The sequence below is a fragment of the Phyllostomus discolor genome, chromosome 14, assembly GCF_004126475.2.
Source record: "Phyllostomus discolor isolate MPI-MPIP mPhyDis1 chromosome 14, mPhyDis1.pri.v3, whole genome shotgun sequence".
Classification (NCBI taxonomy): domain Eukaryota; kingdom Metazoa; phylum Chordata; class Mammalia; order Chiroptera; family Phyllostomidae; genus Phyllostomus; species Phyllostomus discolor.
The window spans coordinates 35,389,650-35,407,054 of NC_040916.2; the positions used below are offsets into that span (position 1 = coordinate 35,389,650).

Genomic DNA, 17,405 nt, shown 5'->3' on the forward strand with positions numbered 1-17,405 from the left:
CGCGCGCAGCACGCGCGGCGGAAGTGGAAACGGGACTCGCCGGCCCACCTGGGCGTCTCTGGCTGGCCCTCGGCGACGCGTGGAATGCTGGGGCGGGTGGCGTCACATCCGCCGGCCCGCCATCTTGTTCCCAGGGGCAGTTGGCGGAAGAGATCGCGCTCCCCGGCCGCCGGCTCGCCTTCTGCCGTGAGTTCTCGCGGCCAGCGTCTCGGCGTCTGCTCGCCACCCGGAGTCCATTTGCCGGCGTCCTCGTCGCCCTCCCTCACCGGGCTGGGGCGCAGCGAGGCGGCCCCTCTCTCCCGACGGCGTTCCATGGAGTAGGGTCCGGGACCGTTGTCCCGAAGAGCGAGATCGAGCTTGGCCCCCTCCCCCCCTCTTCCCTCCCTCCTTCCTTCCGCTGCAACATGGCTAACAACAGCCCCGCGCTGACAGGCAACTCGCAGCCGCAGCACCAGGCGGCCGCGGCCGCAGCCCAGCAGCAGCAGCAGCAGCAGCCATGCGGCGGCGGAGCTCCCACCAAGCCGGCGGTCTCGGGCAAGCAGGGCAATGTGCTGCCGCTGTGGGGTAACGAGAAGACTATGAACCTCAACCCCATGATCTTGACCAATATCCTGTCGTCGCCTTACTTCAAAGTGCAGCTCTACGAGCTCAAGACCTACCACGAGGTGGTGGACGAGATCTACTTTAAGGTACGACGCGCCTAGGCCTGGGGTGGGGTTAAGTTCGGAGAAGGGAGCATGGAGGGAACGGGCGGGGGCGGCCCCCGAGAGCTGAAGATTGGTGGATAGGGGGAAGGTTCGGTGGGTGGAGGGAGCGGTGGCCTGTAGTCCGCCAGGGAGAGGTCAGACGGGGGCCGTCCTCGTTTCCTTTTCGGATTTTTAGGGCCGGGAGAGCCCGCAGCTGTCGATCTCCCGGACCTCCTGCCCACCCTAGGGGGGAGTTGGACGAGAAGGGTAGAGGAGAGCCGAAAAGAGTCATTGTCGCCTCTCCAGTTCACAGCTTTAAAATCATTCCTTTTGATGCGGATCTAGCCCGCGCCAACTTGTTGGTGCTTCTCCCGCTCACCCCGAGTCAGGGCGTGTATTGACAGTAATGTTGGCCTTGTGTCGTTGGTATTCTCTGACCAGACAGGGAAGTGGTCGGTGCTAGTGGGGTGGGAGGGTGGAGGGTGGAGAGGTGCCTGTACAAGAGGTGTAACAGAAGGCCTGAAAATTTTCCCAGCAGGAAGTCAGGAGTGAGTGGTCTCAGTTACCTGTGCGTTGGGCTTTTGAGAATTACCTGGGCCCTGGGCTTCTGCGGCAGGGTCGGTGCTGGCTTGGCTGTGCTGGGGAGCTCACCTGGCGCCTCCTCACTGCACTCTTGTCTCAGTTCTTGTTTCGTTAGCAGGATTGACTCAGTCTTGCAGCGAGGCTCGGAGCAGCCCAGGGTCGCAGGTAGAGGTATGCACTATTAATCATGCTCAATCGCCATAAATGCATTTCCCTGGGTTAAATGAACGGCTAATGAGATTATTTTGGCCTTTAACAACTAGATAGACGTTCTCTCCACTTACCTGCAAATTACGTAGTTTGAAGAAAGTATCTTCCGGGCCTCCTAAGATTATGTCTTAAAAATATTTATAATAGCCTTACCGGTCTTTAAATATTTTAGGTAGAGTATCTAACGAACTGCAATTTGTTTTGTCTAGATGGACTCTTAAAACACTTGACAGACCACAAAGTATTTTCTGTGAGCTGAATATATCTGTAGAGATGTTAAACAAGAGTAAATTTTTTAAATTTGCTGTTAGCTTATGTTTTGTTCACCTTTTCCCCAATTAAATTACTAGATTATTGAAGGATTTTTTTTTTAGATCAATTGCTTTCAATAGAAAATCATTTTGAGAATACACTTCAACTGTGGGTATAAAATGTACACTAAAATTTTGGTATCCTCTTTCAAGAGTATTATAATACTATTAACTAGTTTTGGAAGGTTTTTTTGTTTTGTTTTTAGATTTTAAAGCTAAGGCTTGTTTTCAGCATGGTTCAGTGTTTTGAATATTCAGCCCTTAATTTTATTTAGTAGTCAGCTTCAAATAGTCGAAAAAAGGGTTCCTGCTCTTCTTGGGGACAGGTTCTATATATAAGATCAGACAGATGTTAATGTAGTAGAAGAAAAGCTTGTTTCCTAATTTTGAATACTGTGTTTTGAAACGACTTCAGATTCTACTAGAAATTACTTAAATTTAGTTGTAAAACTAAAGCCCCAGGTTTGGTCAGGGATACATTGGATCAAATGATCGCTGAGATGCGGAGGCCTCCAGTTTTGCAAGTCCAGTTTGCTTTGCGGACACCCCTTTCTAGCCTCTACGGAACTGAAACATCTTTTCTGCAGCAAGCTGGGGGAGGAAGGAAGTGAAAGCGAAAAGCCCTGCAGCCCTCCCTGCAGGGGTCAGCTGAGCAAAAGAGTGTAGTGCTTTAGGTGTCAGTGTACACCCTTCTGTCCGAAGCCGCCGCCAAAAAAGGCTAAAATGTACCTAACTATGGTGGATGGAAATAGAGCTTTAGAAATACATAGTGAAAGAACAGGATTTAGTTTTGTTTTTAAGAAACAGTGGATCTTACCTTTCCAAAAGGTCTTCTTGAGTTACATCTTTTGTAGAGCTATTTTTTTGTTGTTGTTATATTTTAAGTAAAGTATGTGGTTTTTATAGGATCCCCACCTTAGCAAAGATGATACTGAATCTTTGGATATACTTGGTGTAATAATTAATCACATTTATTCAGTTTTCATACAGTTTATATTGAGTGGGGGGGTGAATTGGTTCACATAATTAGATTGAAAATGAATTACATACATTGACCAACCAGAATGATCAGTATAGGTATGGTCTTTGTAATTTCATCTTTAGTCAGGAATGAATATAATGTCCAATCATGGTAAAAAAAAAAAAATAGTAAAATGTCATAAATATGCATTAGAAATAACATGTTCTTGCCGTTTTTCTTTTGTTTTTCAAGTCATTTTTTAAGTTGTTTTTCTTTATTTTAACGTTGAGTTTTAAATTACTGTAAAGTTGAACTGAGGTTACTATTAAAAATTTTAATAAATACTTAATCATTAATACTTTTTGCTTTAAGTGGGAGTTTACGTTCATTTGCAAATGAGACTTTTTATTTGTTTAAGTAACTCATAAAACTATAAAGTTGGTGCATTATCAGATTTTTTTTTGCGATTATGAGAGACTGGAAATGTTTTGACCTCGCGTGTACCAGCTCCTTACAAAGCCAGTGGGGTTTCTGCTCTGTAAAGCTGTTGAGATTTTATTCCACCCTAGTAGCTTTATTGGTGCTCTTTAAATACCTAAGCTGTTTGTGTTTTTTTAAGATGATTTACATACTTAATGTGTGTAAATAAAATAAATCAGTCAAAATATTCCAAACGTTTGGAAGAGCTGCTGTGTTATGCACTGGGTTTACTTGGATCATGCTTGTAAAAAATTTGAAGTATGAATGTTTGCTGTGTTCCTCTTTTCTGTTTTCAGGTCACACATGTCGAGCCGTGGGAGAAAGGGAGCAGGAAGACGGCGGGCCAGACCGGGATGTGCGGAGGGGTAAGTAGAAGTACGTGCATTTTTTCAGTTTTTCTGTGTCTGATAATAAGTTTATATTTATGTCAGTTACATACTCAAATGACAAGCAGTTGGCAAATCTTAGAAGTTTTTTGGGGGTTTTTTGTTTGTTTGTTTTTTAATATAAATTAAAGTGCCCTATGAATGGGGTTAGGCAAGTTATTTTTTACGCTACATTCTCAGTTCTGGATTGTATCTTGTTAATAACACCTATCAGGATTAATCAATTGGTGTTAAGTAACTTCATTAATTGTTTTATTGCTTTTTAAAAATTTTCACCTTAAAGGTCCGTGGTGTTGGAACAGGAGGAATTGTTTCTACAGCTTTTTGCCTCTTATACAAGTTATTTACCCTGAAGTTAACTCGCAAGCAAGTGATGGGTCTCATAACACACACAGACTCTCCATATATTAGAGCCCTCGGGTTTATGTACATAAGGTGAGTGTGCATTTATCTCCATTCTGTGATGAGTATCTCATTTTAATTCACATCAGCCTAATCAATCTTTTGTAATTCTAGGTACACACAGCCCCCTACAGATCTCTGGGACTGGTTTGAATCCTTCCTTGATGACGAAGAGGTATGTCAGCAAGGGTAATAATTAGTTACTTTTGATTACTTTCATGTTTTTAATATCTTTTATTTATTGGGTGTTGAACGTCTTCCAGAATTTTCTGTAGTTAAATTTATTTCACTCATACTTTTCAAATTTTTACTAAGACTTGGTGGATTGTGTATATTTTAGGTTAATTTTCTTAAGTTTTATATCATTTTTAAATGTTTTTGATGACTATTAAGACTTTTGTCTTTCTGATTGTTACATGTGTGATATTGATCTTATATAGTCAATAGTGACTTTTTAAGGTAGACTGTGTTCAAGACTGAAGAGATAAGATATGCACATAGAATACTAATTAGCTTTTTTCCTGGAATTTTTTAGCTCTTTACCCTCTAACTTCTTCCACGTACTAACATTCTCACTTGCATAGAAGTGTAGAATTGATGAGCTGGATGGGGCTTAAGCGGGCTGCGAGTTAAGATGGCTTGTTCAAGGTGACCAAAATATCCTAATTCTAGCTTTCTGGCTCCTAGTGTACTATATGTATTCACAAAGCTAGTAAACCTTTTTTTAAAACTACTTTTTTTCCTTAACAAATTTAGTTTACCATGTAAGCTTAACGAGATTGAGCTTGTTGCATATGTTCAGAAAACAAAGGTTACTTTGGAAAGCTCTACTTTGTTAGGTCTAAGTCATACAGGTATTATTAATATGCTTGCATTGTAAAGCCCAAGAACTCAAAAGAGACTTAATAATGGGCTGTGTTGTCTACATACATACCCTTACCACTGCTTTGTATTCTCGGGTTCATGAGTCAACTTTGAGTGTTATGTTGTTTCTTTATTTTTTGAACACTGTCCTCTTGTGCCTTTAAGAGCCAGCCCTGTACTTGGGACAGCCCTTCTAAGCCGAGAGGGAGACTGTGGGTGCCCTGCCAGCCCCCCACCCTGCTGCAGCTGAGCACAGGGCAGCGAGGAAAGCATAGGCCAGGACAAGTCAGAGTCCTGTTCTTAAAGTCTACGCAAAGAAGTTGTTGAATTAAAGGTTGGCCGCAGTAGAAATTTTTGTAGCGTTACTGTTAGTATGTGTACACCTGAAAAAATTTGACTTGTATAAACATGGAAAACATTTAAATTATCCTTTATTTACTTATTTTTTAGAGGGGGGGAGAAAGAGGGAGAGAAACACCAATCAGTTGCCTCTCCTTGTGCGCCCCATCTGGGGACTGAACCTGCAGCCCAGGCATGTGCCCTGATCTGGAATCAAACCAGTCGCCTTTCACTTGCAGAATGACGCCCAACCAACTGAGCTGCACCGGTCAGGGCAAACATGGGGATTTTTGTCTGCATTTTTTTTTGGCCTGTTTACTGAGCTGTTCAGTGTATCAAAAGAAGCAAAAAGTGTATGTTAGGTGATAAACCACAGTCTTTTAAACAAATTGTCTTTTTAGAGATTTTTTTTAGACTAAAATAGGTCTCATTTTTATATTTAAGAAGCATGTCTCTTTCAGACTTGGTATCTTACTAGGTTTCTGAATGCTCCGCGTGATGTCTTTTTAAATGTGTTCACAAACCTGAGGATCTCTGTTCAAGCTAACTTATTGTTTTCTTCCTTAGATATCTGCAGCGATTATATTTGGAAATACTGTATATCTGAACACTTAAATGTGTGTGAGTGCAAGCAGTTTTACCTTTAGCTCTTGTTTTCCTGTGTAGATAACAAATCTCACTTTCCTTGTGTGCTTGCACTGTAGGTTTGGGACTGACAATAGCTGACTAACATGTCCTGAGCTGTGAGAGGGCATAGCAAGAAGGCCTTCATGCGGTAATGACCCTTTTCAGAGACAATGGTCATCCTGGATTATGCGTTTCCAATGATTTGTCCATTTATTTATTTTCTACGTGACTCTAAATTAGAAACCTCACTGCTTCATGGCAGTTGGTTTGCTATTGCTTCCAGTGTTAGTAGGGCTTCATTTTATCCTTGACCTGTTAAAAGATAGTCCGTAGACAGGAACTGTCTTAAGTAGTTTGTATGTGACCAGGTCACAGTGCCAGGACCGATGTGTGCAAATGTTTCCACAGACATGACTGTGTACTTAGTAGGTATTACGCGGAATTCACATTCAAGTCGATTGTTCCGCACAGTCAGTAGTAACGTGAGGGGCTGTTTCGTATTCGTAACTGATGAGGTCAGTTCTCCTCGCGCCCAGGGAGTCGCAGGGCGTGTTCACGCCTGCATGCACACACTGAAGCCCGAGTAGTTCTCTGTCATTCTTTACGAGATTAGCAGGGTACACAGATTAACGTTGTTCTGTTAGAATTTGTTTTGTATCTGAGATTCTAAAGATGGTAATTTTTTATAGTGGTCACATGCACGCTGAGATAATCGTGTGACGGCGAGGGCATCTTCTCTGTTTCTTCAGGACTTAGACGTGAAGGCCGGCGGGGGCTGCGTGATGACCATCGGGGAGATGCTGCGGTCTTTTCTCACAAAGCTGGAGTGGTTTTCTACCTTGTTTCCAAGAATCCCGGTTCCAGTCCAGAAGAATATTGATCAACAGATTAAAACCCGGCCTAGAAAAATCAAGAAAGACGGGAAGGAAGGTACTGAGGAAATAGACAGACATGTGGAACGCAGGCGTTCAAGGTAATGTAACTCTTTTCAGTTAAGCTTATTTTAAAAACACGCTTTATACAGAGGTCTTTGAAAGTCATTGGCAGGTTCTGTTTATAGTGTTTATTTTGAGTGTCACTTTTTCTTCCAAAGGTCATTTTCTGCCTTTCGTGACACTTTCAACAAAATTGTCCATCTGTAAATGTGAACACACACATTTTTCCCTTTAATCATTTTTTATATGTTTATGTAAGCTGGGGATCTAAATAAATAACACTGATGACAGTTAAATTATTTTTACAATATATTCAATTCATTTACATTTTCTTCTTCTCCTCCTTTCCTGAACATTAGGTCTCCAAGGAGATCACTGAGTCCACGGAGATCTCCGAGAAGATCGAGAAGTAGAAGCCATCATCGGGAGGGCCATGGGTGTTCTAGTTTTGACCGAGAATTAGAGAGAGAGAAGGAACGCCAGCGACTAGAGCGTGAAGCTAAAGAAAGGGAGAAGGAAAGGCGAAGATCCCGAAGCGTTGATCGGGGGTTGGAGCGCAGGCACAGCAGGAGCAGGGAGAGGCACAGAAGTCGAAGTCGCGACAGGAAAGGGGATCGAAGGGACAGGGATCGGGAAAGAGAGAAGGAAAACGAGAGAGGCAGGAGACGAGATCGTGACTACGACAAGGAGAGAGGCGAGGACCGAGAGAAGGAGAGGGAGCGGTCCAAGGAACGGAGAAGTAGGGGCGAGGTGGAGGAAAAAAAACATAAAGACGACAAAGATGACAGACGGCATAGAGATGACAAAAAAGATTCCAAGAAAGAGAAAAAACACAGTAGAAGCAGAAGCAGAGAGAGGAAACACAGGAGTAGGAGCAGAAGCAGGAACGCGGGGAAGCGCAGCCGGAGCCGGAGCAAGGAGAAGGCGAGTAAGCGGAAGAGCGAGAGCAAGGAGAAGGCCAACAAGCGGAGCCGCAGCGGCAGTCAGGGCAGAACTGACAGTGCCGAGAAGGCGCGCAAGCGCGAGCACAGCCCCAGCAAGGAGAAGGCGCGCAAGCGCAGCAGAAGCAGGGAGCGCGCCCACAAGCGGGATCACGGCGACGGCAAGGACCAGGCGGACAGGCACGAGCGCCGGCGGAGCCCGAGCCCCGAGCCGGAGGGCCAGGACAAGCAACCCAAGGACGGGGACGAGGCCGTGTGAACATTTCCTGTGAAAGTGGATCACATTGAATCCGACACGTGTTTGATTAAATCTGCTTTTTCCCCTTCCCAACTTGAGATTGTCGCAGTAGTACGCGCTCTTCGAGCTCCCCGTAGGCCGCGTTTTCATTTTCTCTTTCGTGTAGGGAAGTGCCTTTGTAATCCCATCTGCCGCATCGATGTGTTCACCCAGTTGTTGAGTTCCGCACCTGGCGCACAGGTCGTTCTTGCATCTTCATCGTTTGATTGTTTCCAAGGTGTACAGTCTGTACATACGTCCTGAAAATGTTTTAATTTCTTCGGCATGGTTGCCATGTTGGTTAAATTTGTATGAGGCAATAAACTGCCACTAATTCTATTTTTGTTCTGTAGGTGTGGGATTATGGTTTGTGTACTGAAGTTCGCATGGCTGTGCTTTTCGTGATAGAATGCTGAAGGCTTGGAGAATGGATCTTGGATGCTTATCTTAGGAGAATTATGTGCTTTCAATGTACATGAAGCCAGCAGTTGTAGGATTAACATTCTTGTCCACTGTATATTATCTTGGAAGGCTCTTGTTAATATGTTACACTTAATATTCTCCACAGTAAACTTTAGAGAGACTTTATGAGTAGTTTCTGATACCAGAGGTTTAAATTAGGCTGTGATTTGATCAAAAGTCCTTTTAGCATTCTACCTCAAAGGGACACTGTTAGTATGCCTAAAATATATCCACTTAGTTTTTTCTTTTTTTATTTGAAAAAAGTACATGACATGTATTGTTTTTTTTTTCCTTGAATTTCTCAGATTTTAAAGTACTATATTAAAGGAAAAAAAATGCCTAAAGCCTGGCATTCGGGCAGCAACCCTACACTGACGTGGAATTGGGAGAGGGTGGGGCGGAGGAGTAGAGAAATAGATTCAAGCCTCAAGCTTCCAAAGCATTTTTATAAATGGAAAATACTTAAATTATAAAACAGCTTGATATAGTGTCCTTTTTTTAAAATTCAAAACTTTTTTATTGATAATGAAGATTGCTGTTTGAGTTTTTAAACTTAATCTAGAACAGAGAAGTATTAAAAGTAATGCTCTACTGCATTATTTAAGATTATTGGCAAATTACTTGATAGATTGTTCTTATGACTTGTATTCTGATTACAGAGAAGGATCATGAGTGTGGAATAAATACTGGATTAAATCCTTTATCCTGGGTGTTGGCTTTTCCCCTATGTGTTAATATTTTCTTGAAGTGTTTTTGCGGAAACTGGTAAAACGTTAGTAGAGTCACAGTTTGTGGAGGACACATTTCGGTGAATCCTAAGCATGTGCTCCTGGATCAGACATAGGCTCACACATAGTAGTCCTCACTGGAGTTCTTCACAGCAGGCCCCTCTGTCCGCGGGTGTTGTGTTTCTGGATTGTTCTCAGGGTTGGGTGATTACTTAGTTTCCTATCAAAGGTGCTTATGGGGGTACTTTGCACTTAGAGTGCATAATTGGACTTAAAGGAACTTTAACAAGTTAACACATTTCATTGTTGTTAGAACACAGCAACGGACGCAAAGTGGTGGTGTTCACACAGTGCCAGGACCACCCTGCGCATCCCTGGAACCCTCGTGTTATCCCTTGTCCCGTCTCACTGTTCCTGTCGGCCAGCCGAGGGGGCACTCCGCAGCCACCTGGCGAAGGTGTTCAGTAGAGTGGACGAGTGCTTTTGAAGAGCCCTTCCTATGTGGGCCTAACATTTATTTGTACCTGCCTAACTCCAGAAAAATCTCATTAAATGAAGAAATTTCTATGAAATGCTGTTTTTTTTAAGAGGAGGAGATTCAGTTCGCTCATGTTGAAATCAGCTGAATTAACACACTTGTCACATAGAAAGTAGAAAACTACTCATTTTTTATTTTTATTTTTTACTGATTGACTTTAGAGAAACATGGATTTGTTGTTCCACTTAGGCATTCATCGATTACTCCTTGTGTGTGCCCTGACTGGGGGTTGAACCCACAACCTTGGCGAATGGGGGCAGCACGCCAACCAACGGAGCTATCCAGCCAGGGCCACCTGAAATGTAGATTCCACATTGTATTATGTAAAATGTGGGGAGAGTTTATATATTCAAATGGAGGTGAAAAGTTCTATCACCAGCTGCGTTTGATTTCCTGTCATTTAAAGTTATTTTGAGGAACATTCTCGTAGAAAATGCAGTGGTACAGGTTAACGTCAAGTACATCCGGGATTGTGTCTTACGGCATCCCGTGAGATGGGCCAGCTCTTGATTTCTGAAGCGATCGCTTTCCTTCCAGCGTCGCTGCTGGCAACACCTGTTGCTGTAGGCAACATGAGAGCATGAGTACCACCAGCCGGAAAACGTTACCGTCACAGCTGACTTGAAGTCCCCTCTGCTTCTCAGCTGTGATGGGCAAGGCCCTGGGATAACAGCCATGGCCCACAATGCCTTGCACGGGAGTGGGTGCAGGGTGGGTGCTGCAGACGAGAGTGACACTCGTTCAAGGTGAACAGCTCCCCCAGCTCCCCAGTCCACCCTTCAGTGCTCTGTGTTGTGCTCCAGGGTCTGAGCCCTGAATGTTGCCGTGTTGCCTGCGGGCACAGTGTCAGCCGTGTGGGGAGAGGAGGGAGAGGAGGCCTGAGGGATGCCGCAGAAGATAAACTGCTTCCCGGTCCTGGCATTTATTCCTCCACAGTGTCCTGTTGCTGCTCAGCAAGTCCTCTGGTTGTCCCCTTCCCAGCTTCCCAGCAAGCCCTGCTGGTCCTTCAGCAGACAACTTCCTAGTGTGTGTCGTTGACACTCTAGAGGGCGGCTTCCTACCTAGTTTTGTACTAGTTTCGTTGACACCCCCTTCCTCTCCAGCCCCAGACATCAGCCAGTGCCTCAGCAAAGAGAGGGTCCCTGTCACTCCAACACTCTGATCTCCAGTCTTAGAAGGGAACCTCTTCCAAATTTGTTCCTTCCATAGGTCTGCTTAGAGGTGGTGGGTACTCCTATAGCCACCATTGTTTATATTTTTACCCTCATCATTGATTTTAGAGGGAGGTATGGAGGGAGAGACTGATAAGTTGTCTCCTGTAGGCGCCTTGACCAGAAACCAAACCCACAACCCAGCCATGTGCCCTGACCAGGAATTGAACCCACGACCTTCAGTGTACAGGACTAGGCTCCAACCAAATGAGCCACACGTCGGGGCAGAAATTCATGATACCAAACTCCCTATTCAAATGACTGTGCTTTCTGTCTCACGCCTGGCCCCTGGCTGATAGTGGCGCAAGGTACCGGTTGTGAGGGCACCGCTTCGTTAGGATGGCTGATAACCCCGATGTAGTTAGTCTAGTATACAAAGGGCCCCACCGGAAAACTTCGTGGAGAATTACACGAGTCAGACTGGCTGCTAGAATTTGGACTGAGAACAAAGTAAAAATTGTTCAGTCCTTAGAAGAACAGGTAAGACTTGCATAGCTGTTATTTGAGGATGTCCATCCTCTTTTTTTTTTTTTTTTTTTTTTTTTTCAAGATGGCCAGGGTGGGTGTCTCTTTGTTGGAATCCACAAGCCTAACTCATTCTCTTACAGGAGCCCCCAGAGGCTTCTGATCGGTGAAGGTCTCATGTTTCCTTGACATTTCATTCTTTTTTTTTTTTTTTTAAGATTTTATTTATTTATTTTTAGAGAGGGAAGGGAGGGAGAAAGAGAGAGAGAGAGAAACATCAATGTGCGGTTGCTGGGGGCCATGGCCTGCAACCCAGGCATGTGCCCTGACTGGGAATCGAACCTGCAATGCTTTGGTTCGCAGCCCAAGCTCAATCTACTGAGCTACTCCAGCCAGAGCAACATTTCTTAACCTGTCTGTGCTCAACACCAGTAAGAAAATGTACTCTACTTGATTGGACTCGGCAAAGAAGAGGAAGACACGTTCTGGGCCCAATTCCTTTTCCTTGGGAATGGTCTGCCCGAGGGCAGAGGGGACGCCTGGGCGTGGTGGAAGAAGGGAGTGTGAACTAGGGCCACCCTCAGTCTGGTAGTGCCCAGTCTTCCTGGACAATTGACCCTACTCCGTATTTCTTCTCCATCACTAAACAACTTTTATTTCCCCTCCAATGACTATTTCATTTTTTTTAAATGTCATAGTTTATTGATTTCAGAGAGAGGAAGGGGGAGAGAGGATTTGTTGTTACACTTATTTATGCATTGATTGGTTGATGATTTTATGTGCCCTGACCAGGGATTGAACCCACAACCTTGGTGTATTGGGAGGACACACTAACCCACTGAACTACCCTGCCAGGGCCTTACCATGGCAATTTTAAATTTTCACTAGTTAAGTCCCCTACTCCACCTCCACACTCATTCTCACGTCACATGCAGAGACGATCAGGTTAAACGTTCCTCAGCTTCCTGCCTTCTCCCTGCTGCGATAGCTGGGGCTTTATCTTGGACGGAGAGTGATGGGTGATGGGCGGAGGACTAGAGAGGGGGAGGAGCCTGGGTCTGAGGGCTCCATGGACCACCAGATGGCCCACCACCTCCGGGGGCTTGGCCTCCACCACTTGATCAGAAAGAAACTTCTGTTTAAGCCACTTTCTTGATAGGTTTTCTGTCACTCAGCAAAACCTAACCCTGACTCCAGATTTGCCCTTTAGACTCATATACCATGTAACAGACCCTGAAATGTCAGCCTAGCGAAGGAGCTGGGATGTCAGGAAGCATGGAAACAGGTATCGTGAACTTGAAAGCCGATGACTGGATAGGCGCCATCCTAACCCTTTCTTGTTTATCCCAGACTTCTCTTATGTTCAGCCCCCCTCCCGGCCTGTGAACACTGACCAAACTTAATTTCCCTAGTGTCACCCTACTGAGGATGTTTAAACAGACACACTAGCAGCCGCTTCCACTCTCGGTGGTCTTAACTCGCCACCCTCAGGACCTAAACGCAAGCATTTACTGCTTGGCAGAACCCCATTCCTACAAGGAGAATTTCAGACATTTGGTCAATTTAGTAAGTCAAAGCTGTTTGTTTGTTTGTTTAATTTTGAGAGTACATTTACAAAGCTGGGGACAGTGAGACAAGAAAGTGGTTAGGGTAGAAGCAGCAACAGGAGGGAGGCCGAGGCGGGGCTGCTGGCAGCTCACTGAACAGTCGGAGAAAGGGGCCTTGGAGACAAGTGCGGAGGGTCGGCCTGAGACAGGCTGCCGCCGTCCGCTGCTCCCTGGGCGCGGGTCTCGTGGGGACCTTTCGAGCTTGGAGAGAAAGGTGAAAATGTAGGCCTGAGAGGGAAGGAAGGCGTGGGCATGTCCCCGAGAGGGAGAGTGCTCCAGTAAGTCAAAGTTTTAAAGTAAATTTATATCACAAAACTGGGGGGGAGCTTTGTCCACCGAGCCCCCCCGTCCGCCATGGATGAGAATAAGTCTACCAAGACATGATCTGCTTGGGGAGGAAAGGTGGCCGAACTGTTGAAGGAGAAGGACCAAGAAGAGCCTTTTCCTCAACGGCTTTTATTGGGTTCACTTACACAGAAATTCAGGTAGAGCTCATTACTCATTGCCAGGAAGTAAGGATCAAATAACAAGAAACTCTGAGGGCCTATTTTGAGTCAGGGTCAGATAGCTAAAGAGCTGTAAAACTTTGAGGAACAAACTTACTTCTTCCTTGGACCCTTATCAGTTAATTGAGAGCATTCTAAACAAAGCAGGTTTCACAGGATTTTACAGATTCTTTCTTAGGCCTGATTGCCTGGGGAACCCGCCTTTTCCAGCACAGGGCTGCACCACCCTCTGGCATTGTTTCAGGCTTAGGTGGAGCAAGGGAAGTAAGGCAGCCAAGAGATTAGGAGATTTCCTCGCAGACAATGAGGACTCAGGCTATCTCAAAGCTGAGGGGCGAGGGTCTATCACCCCCTTTTGCTGTAGCCCCCAAAGTCCTTCCTTGGGGGCCTCCCACGTGATCATGCCTGTCTTAAGTCGTTCCACCCTTGGGGAATCTTACCCATCATTGGCTAACCGACCAAGCATTGGGGGCCAGGCAGGGTGAAGTAAAAGGAGCAGAAGCGGTGCTCCTGCCAGGGAGATAAGCTTTTGTCTCCTTGGTGGCTTATGGCCCGAGGTCATTCCCTCAGCCTTAGCCTTGGCAGGGGTTACAGCTTCTGATACCAGGCAGGGCGGTTCCCAACACAAAACAGCTGTTTTATTGGTGTTGTTCCCTGATGGAACTGTTCAACAGTAACACCCATAACCTACTCTGACAACAACCAAGAAGCAGACGCTGGCCAGGAATCAGTTGCTAACATAAAATCATTGGGCTTCCTGACCGTTGCTTCTCCCTCTTCTCTGAGCATCCTCACGCCTCTAAAGTTCAAATCATCAGATTATACCACCCACTGCCCCTCAGTTCGTGTCACCCACATATCTCGAAAGATACCCCCCTTGTGTTTTAATACGTAGTTAAAGAGTTGAGCGGATTGCTCAGTACCTCCTCACTACTGCCATAGCTCTTGTGATTCCAGTACCCACTGAACAGTCTTCCCGATACTCAGGTCTCTCCATGTCCCGATCTGACCTCCAGCGATTTTTTCCTCCACCGACCTCAGCTGCCACTTCCCACGGCTACACCCTAGCGCTGGTCATCACCAATGGCCGGAACTCCTCCGGTGTCCATTTCACACGCCCCATTCTCCAATCCCCAACTCCTGTAGTTTCACTAATGTCCTTTCCAACAATCATTTCCACTGGGTTGTCCAGTCTGTTGCCCCTACCAACTCTTCATTCTCCATGGCAGTCCCTTCCGCCTCCATTGTAAATACCTAGGAGTGAAATGACTGAGTCATGTAGTAGGTGTACATTTGCCCTGGCAGGGTGCCCATACACCAAGGTTGTGGCTTCAATGTCCGGTTAGGGCACATATAAGGAACAACCAAATAATGCATAAATAAGTGGAACAACAAATCGATATCTCTCTTTCTCTCTCTTAGATTGAGAAATAACATATTAAATAATCAATTAAAAACATAAAAATAGGTGTATATTTAACTTTTTAAGAGATATTCAAATTGTTCTGTAATTGTATCATTTTATAGTCCCACCTATTATAGTTCCAGTTACTCTACATCCTTGCCAATTTTTTGTTCTAATTTTAGGGTTTTATTTATTTTTAGAGAGAGGGGAAGGGAGGGGGAGGAACATCAACATGTGAGAGGAACATCAATTGGCTGCCTCTCGCACACCCCCAACTGGGCACCTGGTCCCCAACCCAGGCATGTGCGCTGACTGGGAATCAAACAGGCGACCTTTCAGTTTGCAAGTCAGTACTCAAACCACTGAGCCACACCAGCCAGGGATTTATAATTTTAGACATGTAATAAGTATACAGTGATATCTCATTGTGGTTTTAATTTACATTCTCCTAGTGACTAATAGTGGTGAGAATTTTTTCATTTGCCTATCTTCTTTTGTAAAATGTTTGTTCAAACATTTTGCCTGTTGTTTTATTGAGTTGTTTTCTTATTATGAGAGTTATATACATATATATATGTATATACATTGTTAAAATTTTAATTTAAAAAATTTGGATCCAAGTCCTGTATCAAATATGTGATTTGCAAATATTTTCCACCAGCCTGTGTCTTGTCTTTTTTTTTTTTTAAGATTTTATTTATTTATTTTTAGAGAGGGAAGGGAGGGAGAAAGAGAGAGAGAAACATCAATGTGTGGTTGCTGGGGGCCGTGGCCTATAACCCAGGCATGTGCCCTGACTGGGAATCAAACCTGCGATGCTTTGGTTCACAGCCCTGCACTCAATCCACTGAGCTACACCAGCCAGGGCTGTGTCTTGTCTTTTTAGTACCTTACTAAGTGCAGAAGTTCTTGATTTTGAAGGCTAATTAATTTTTTTAATAGGTCATGTTTTCAATGTTCTATTTAAGAAATCTTTTCGTAAGGTCATAAAGATTTTCTCTTATTTTTTCTAGGAGTTTTATAGTTTTAGGTATTACATTTAGATTGGTAATCCATTTTGAGTCACTTACTTATTTTTTTTTAAGCGTGTATGAGAGAGAAACAATGATTTGTCGTTCCACTTATTGACACATTCACTGGTTGCTCTTTCATGTGCCCTGACTGGGGATCTAACCCACAACCTTGGCATACCAGGACGATGTTCTAAGCAACTAAGCTAACCAGCCTGGGCTTGAGTTAACTTTTTGTATGCCGTGCGGTATGGAACAAAGTTCATGTTTTCCATACATGGTCATCAAATTGGTTCAGTACCATTTGTTGAAAAGACTGTCTTTATCCTTTGGAATGCCTTTGCACCTTTGTTGAAAATCCATTGTCCATTTAAGTGTGGGTCTATTTTTGGACTTTAGTCTGTTCCTTGGATCTATTCACCTTATCTCGATACCAATTATCTTGATAACAATCCATATAATTCATCTTGTCTTAATTGCTGTAGGTTTATAAGTCTTGAAGTCAGGCAGGGTGAATCCAGTCCTTTTCGTTCTATCTTAGTTGGATAAAGGCGAAGGATTTATATGATCTGAAGATGAACCAGAATATCATTCTTAGCTGGAAACAGAGGTCATACTGATGAGTTTTAACACCAGCTCCTCCATTTACCTACTTTGTGGTATGCAATGTGCTCCTGTGTATGATTCATACCCATGTTTTTGGCCTAAACTTTCAGGGGAAAAAATCCTTCATTTTAATATTTTAATTCAATTTTTATTTATATATATTTAGAAACAAAACCAATGACCATAATCCAGGGTATTATTTTGCATATGGATATCATTATTTCTTTCTAGAGTTACACTTTTAATGCATAAGCATAAATCAAAGAATTAAAAACATTTATATAGACACGGAATTAGTACTACCCATGTGTAATGCGCATCCTTATTTTTCCCTCAAAAATTTAGGCCAAAAATGTGTGCATTATATACAGGAAAATACACTAATACTTGTGCGATTTCATACAAGTCAGTTCATAATATTTACTAGTCCTTTAGGTACTTGTTTATTGTTAGAAGTAAATACTATAGTGCTTGGACTAAATGATAATTATTATTGAGAGCCTGAACTAGGGAAGCTGGCTCTGGAAATGAAAGTGTAGGAGCTGCAGGGTGGGACTGGGGAGGGACGGATCTACTCTGCTCCTCAAGCACCTCCCGTGATCTTCCCCGGCGTGAGGACACGTTCCCGCCCTTTCATCTTTTTTTTTTTTATATATAATTGACATACAACATTGTGTAAGTGTGAGGTGTACAGGGTGTTGGTCTGACACATTTATATATTATAATGTGATTACTACAGTAGCATTAGCTAATCACCTCCATCATATCTCCGAATTACCATTTGTGTGTGTGTGTGCAGAGAATGGTTAAGTTCGAGTCCCTAGGCAGCTTCGAGGTGTATAACCCAATACTGTGGGCCGCCATCA

At 44.0% G+C, this 17,405-nt stretch overlaps 1 protein-coding gene and 1 non-coding gene across 2 annotated transcripts; one reads left to right on the forward strand and one right to left on the reverse strand.

Moving 5' to 3' along the window:
- Positions 1–118: 118 nt before the first annotated feature.
- PRPF38B (pre-mRNA processing factor 38B) lies at positions 119–9,166 on the forward strand. Its single transcript, XM_028502604.2, has 6 exons — positions 119–689; positions 3,527–3,595; positions 3,900–4,051; positions 4,133–4,193; positions 6,598–6,821; positions 7,143–9,166. The coding sequence occupies exons 1-6, from the start codon at positions 405–407 to the stop codon at positions 7,981–7,983; spliced, it is 1,632 nt and encodes a 543-aa protein (XP_028358405.1). The 5' UTR covers positions 119–404; the 3' UTR covers positions 7,984–9,166.
- LOC114489289 lies at positions 5,026–5,167 on the reverse strand. Its single transcript, XR_003683855.1, has one exon.
- Positions 9,167–17,405: the final 8,239 nt, after the last annotated feature.